General features: G+C 57.2%; 1 protein-coding gene across 1 annotated transcript; it reads right to left on the bottom strand.

The window, feature by feature from the left end:
• Positions 1-531: 531 nt before the first annotated feature.
• On the bottom strand, positions 532-3586 carry HSD17B1 (hydroxysteroid 17-beta dehydrogenase 1). Its single transcript, XM_023204068.2, has 6 exons — positions 2526-3586; positions 2271-2438; positions 1945-2124; positions 1666-1759; positions 1136-1313; positions 532-1049 (listed from the first exon to the last, which is right to left on the bottom strand). Exons 1-6 carry the CDS (start codon positions 2620-2622, stop codon positions 804-806), a joined length of 963 nt encoding a protein of 320 aa, XP_023059836.1. The 5' UTR covers positions 2623-3586; the 3' UTR covers positions 532-803.
• Positions 3587-5099: the final 1513 nt, after the last annotated feature.

The raw sequence follows: 5099 nt of genomic DNA, 5'->3' as shown, positions 1-5099 counted from the left end.
ATTTTACAGATGAGAAAGACTCAGAGGGCCGGATGGGGTGGCTTATGCCTGTATGCCCAGCACTTTGAGAGGCTGAGGCGGGCGGATCACCTAAGGTCAAGAGTTTGAGACCAACATGGAGAAACCCCATCTCCACTGAAAATACAAAATTAGCCGGGCATGGTGGTGCATGCCTGTAATCCCAGCTGAGGCAGGAGAATCACTTGAACCCAGGAAGCAGAGATTGTGGTGAGCCGAGATCGCCCCATTGCACACCAGCCTGGGCAACAAGAGCAAAACTCTGTCTCAGGGGAAAAAAAAGAAAGAAAGAAAAGAAAGACTCAGAGAAAGCAAGGAACTTGCCTGAGGTCTCATGGCTAATGGGGTCCAGGTCATAACCTGACTCTACTCCAACCCAAGTCCCACCTAACTCTTCCTGCAGATGACGGGTCTCACTCTGTCGCCCAGGCTGGAGTGCAGTGGCCCCATCATGCTCACTGCACCCTCCAACTCCTGGGCTCAAGGAATGGTGCCACTGTGCTGATTTTTAAGTTTTTTATTTTTGTAGAGATGGGGGTCTCACTATGTTGCTCTGGCTGGTCTCCAACTCCAGGGCTTGGGCAATCCTCCTGTCTCCGTCTCCCAAAGCGCTGGCATTACAGGCGACAGCCATCGCGCCTAGCTGCGCAGGTAAAACTGGCTAACGCGATCTATCTTAGTTAGCCACCCACAGCCGCCGCCACCACCACCGCCGCCCCGTCCCCAGGGACCACACAGACCCAGAGGACAAAGAAGGGCGAGGGAGACAGCGGCTGAGGAAGCCTTTACTGCGGGGCGGCTGGAGGATCGCCGAGCTCAGGGTCCCCCACCCCACTGGGCCCGGCCCCGCCCCCAATCCCGGCCCCAGCCTCGGCCTCTGCCGGATCGTCGCCGAACACGTGCCGGTGCATGGCGGCAACGTAGTTGGAGCCGCTGGGGTCGTCCAGGCGCATCCGCAGCAGGGGCAAGAAGCGCTCGGTGGTGAAGTAGCGCAGGGTCGGCTTCGGGGCGCGCAAAGCGGTGAGGAAGACCTGCGGCAGCAGGAGGAGAGCTCTGGCCACCAATGCGCGCCGGAGGACGCACCGCCCCCGCGCCCGGAGTCCAGCCCCGCGCTCACCTCCACCACCTCCTCAGGGGTCTGCGCCGCCTCCCGAAAGACCTGCTTGCTGTGGGCGAGGTATTGGTAGAAGCGGTGGAAGGTGTGGATGTCCGTGCGGTCCAGCACCTCGTCTGGGCTGCCCAACACCTTCTCCATGAAGGCGGTGTGCACTGGGCCGCACTCGATCAGGCTTAAGCTGCCGGCCCAAGAGCAACGAATGGGCGGGGGCAGACGCGAGCCAGGCACCAGTCCCAGCCCCAACCCCAGCCCCAGCCCCAGCCCCGACCACGTCCCGGGCCCCGCACCGCTGCGCTGCGAAGTGAGGCAGAAAGGGCGCTGGTGATAACCAGAACATTTGAAACGCGGGTTCCTGCTGGAGCAGCCCTCCCAAATCCATCTGAGGCTACGCGGGAGCCCTGGCACACAGCAAATGTGAGCCGGGCAGGGAGGGCCAGGGAGATCGCCCCAGAGCAGCTCCCGCATGACAGGGTGCCCGGGGTCTGTAGGTCAGAGTTCAGAGGGTTGGGGAGGCGGAAGTGTTGACTCACTGGACCCCAAAGGGCAGCAGCAGAACCGCCAGACTCTCGCATAAGCCTTCGAGCGCGAACTTGCTGGCACAGTAAACGTCATTGAAGGGTAGCCCTTAGGTGGGGAGAGGAGGTTCCTGAGGCCCAGGGGTCAGGGGGTCATACCCGGGAAGGCGATGCCCCTCCAAGCTGACTGCACCCCTCCCCCCAACCCCCAACCCTCTCACCGGAGCCTACCTTCAAGGCCCAGCTCCCCACACAAAGAATCTGGAGCTGCGGAGGCCAGTACCTACCACTCACCCATCAATCCTCCCACGCTCCCGGTCACCAACACGCGTCCCGAACCGCGCCGCTTCATGTCTGGCAGGAAGGCCTGCAGCACCCGCATCGTCCCCACCACGTTCACGTCCAGCACAGAGGCCACGGCGTCCTCCCCCACCGCCTCCAGCGGCCCCAGCAGGCCCAGGCCTGCGTTACACACTGCAGGGACAGAGGCCCGACCAGCCTGCCTCAGCATCACCCTCAGCACAGCCTGTCCCCTCGTGCTCCCTGGGCCTCGGGACATGTTGGGTTGAAGGCAGGGTGGAGAAAGCTTCTAGGAGCCCATGTGTTTCTGGGAAGCTCACCCAGCACGTCCACATGGCCCTCGGTCACGTGTTCCCGGGCAGCGGCCACGGATTTTGAGTTCCTTACATCCAGCTGCAACGTCTCTAGGGATCCCAGAGGGCATCCCCAGGCCCGGGCCGCCTCCCACAGCCGGCCCTGTGTTTTCAGGTCCCTCAATGTGGCATATACTGGAGGTTTTGGGAGAGAAGGAAGATCTGACTTGTCTTCTGGCCTCCAGGGGCTCCTCCCTTCTCTCCCTCCCTGTCCCTACGTACCTTTGAAGCTCTGGGATGGGTCTGAAGCCAGACGTACAGCCAAGTGCAGGCCGATGCCTGAGGAGCAGCCGGTGATGAGCACCACAGTGCGGGCCATGGTGAGACTGTGGGGAGAGGCTGGGGCTCTGGGCTGGATATCACCTGCTTTGCTTCGCCCCGCCCCGCTGAGGGGCCCCCACCCCTTGTTGTGTCTCCCACGCAATCTCAAGGATAAGCCCTCCTGCGGGTCCCTGGCCCGATCTCCCCACCCTGTTCTGAGCCAAAACAGACATGAGCCCACTGCTTGGAACACCAAACTGTCCTGGTTGCTGGTCAGAGGGAGGGGAGGTGTGGGTTCCCATGTGGGCACAGAGTGGCCCCCTGGGCAGATTCCCCTGGGTATGCCTCTGTGCCACCGGAGCAATTATAGTGACCACAGTTTGCTGCAGAGGCTGTGAAAGTGAAGGCGCTGGGAGGTGGGAGATGATTGTATATGTGTTGGTTTTGTCCACAGTTCCTAGCTCATAACTCACATGACCATGGTTACAGTCTTTCATTGTAATGTTGGGGCGCCTCAGGCCTCAAAAAACAGCCTCTTCTCTCTCTGACCTTCTCCTGTCCTCTTTTCAGCTGCCCAAGGCAGGACTCTAATCTGATTGTGGTTGTAGGATCCTCATTCCAGAGTGGGTCCCTGCCCCATACCCTGGAGAAAGGAATGCTGCACAAAGGCCCAAAGAATCTGGACCAGCCTTGCTAGGCTTAGATCAGACCCTTTTTGCCCAGTCACATTATCACAGTTGTCCATGCTTCAATCATGGACAGCCAATGCAGTTCTCCATAAAAGGCCCAAAGGACAGGGTTCGGGGAGCTTCTGAGAGCTCAACACGTGGAGGCTGACAGAAGGTGAAGAGCTCATCCATGTGCCCGGAGGGTGACGTAACCCAAACTCTACGGAGATAGAAGCTCCTGCTCTGGACCCTTCCAGACCGCCCTGTCTGTATCTCTCTTTTTTTTTTTTTTTTTTTTGAGATGGAGTCTCGCCCTGTCGCCCGGGCTGGATGGAGTGCAGTGGCCGGATCTCAGCTCACTGCAAGCTCCGCCTCCCGGGTTTACGCCATTCTCCTGCCTCAGCCTCCCGAGTAGCTGGGACTACAGGCGCCCGCCACCTCGCCCGGCTAGTTTTTTGTATTTTTTAGTAGAGACGGGGTTTCACCGTGTTAACCAGGATGGTCTCGATCTCCTGACCTCGCGATCCGCCCGTCTCGGCCTCCCAAAGTGCTGGAATTACAGGCTTGAGCCACCGCGCCCGGCCTGTCTGTATCTCTTCATCAGGCTATTTATTTCTAACCTTTAAAATATCTTTCAAGGCTGGGCACAGTGGCTCATGCCTGTAATCCCAGCACTTTGGGAAACTGAGGCAGGGGGATTGCTGGAGCCCAGGAGTTCAAGACCAGCCAGGGCAAGAGTGAGACCTGGTCTCTACAAAAAATATTTAAAAATTAGCTGGATGTGGTGGTGTGTGCCTGGAGTCCCAGCTACTTGGTGGGGGATCAAGGCTATAGTGAGCCAAGATCGTGACACTGCACTCCAGCCTGGGTGACAGAGCCAGACCCTGCCACTGCACTCACTCTGGGTGACAGAGTGAGACCCTGTCTCAAAAAAAAATGAAGAGAGAAAAAAATTTTCCTCTGTAATAAAGCAGTAAATAAGGGTTTCCCTGTGTTTTTTGGGTCACTATAGCAAATGAGTTGACTCCATAGAGGGGAAGGGGGTCTCAGGAACTCCAACTTGAAGCCAGTCAGTCAGAAGTTCTCGGGACCAGGACTTGTGACCTGTGGGAAGGAGGGTGTAGTCTCATGAGTCTGTGCCCTCACCCTGTGGTATCTGATGCCGTCTCTGGTTGATTACATTGGAACTGAACTTGAGGACACCCAGCTACTCTTCACTGCTTGCCGCGTGGGAAAAATCCTCCAAATATTTGGTGACAGAAGTCTCTTGTGTTGGTGACTATTGTGGCATGACAGCTAAGGAAAACACTGTTTGAAAAGAGGTTTTCCTGGCCAGGAGCAGTGGCTCACGCCTGTAATCCCAGCTCTTTTTAAGAGGCTGAGGCGGGCTGATGATGAGGTCAGGAGTTCGAGACCTGCCTGGCCGATATGGTGAAACCCTGTCTCTACTAAAAATACAAAAATTAGCCCGGCGTGGTGGCGCACATCTGTAGTCCCAGCTACTCAGGAGGCTGAGGCAGAATTGCTTGAACCAAGGCGGCGGAGGCTGCACTGAGCCAAGATTGCGACACTGTACTTCCGCCTGGGCATCAGAGAGATACTGTCTCTAAAAAAAAAAAAAGTTTTCCTTCAACAGGAGGCATTCTCCATTCAAAGGAGAGGGGTTAGTATTAAAAACAGGGATGTGATCCAGCACTATGGCTCACTCCTCTAATCCCAGTACTTAGGGAGGCCAAGGCAAGAAGGCAGGTGGATCACTTAAGGTCAGGAGAGCAAGACCAGCCTGGTCAACATGGTAAAACCCCATCTCTACTAAAAATATAAAAATTAGCCGGGCGTGGTGGTGTAAGCCTGTAAGACTGTTAGC

Source organism: Piliocolobus tephrosceles, chromosome 16, assembly GCF_002776525.5.
Source record: "Piliocolobus tephrosceles isolate RC106 chromosome 16, ASM277652v3, whole genome shotgun sequence".
Taxonomy (NCBI): Eukaryota; Metazoa; Chordata; class Mammalia; order Primates; family Cercopithecidae; genus Piliocolobus; species Piliocolobus tephrosceles.
Note: the sequence above shows the minus strand (reverse complement) of the source record. Positions and strands in the feature narration are given on the sequence as shown.

Bases quoted from the DNA above. Each gene is read 5' to 3' on its own strand.
- HSD17B1 (XM_023204068.2), bottom strand. From the start codon at position 2,622: ATGGCCCGCACTGTGGTGCTCATCACCGGCTGCTCCTCAGGCATCGGC. The intron at 2,125-2,270 runs GTGAGCTTCCCA...CTGTCCCTGCAG, and splicing joins GGGCCATGTGGACGTGCTGG to TGTGTAACGCAGGCCTGGGC. The intron at 1,760-1,944 runs GTGAGTGGTAGG...TCCCCACCTAAG, and splicing joins GAGCGTGGGAGGATTGATGG to GGCTACCCTTCAATGACGTT.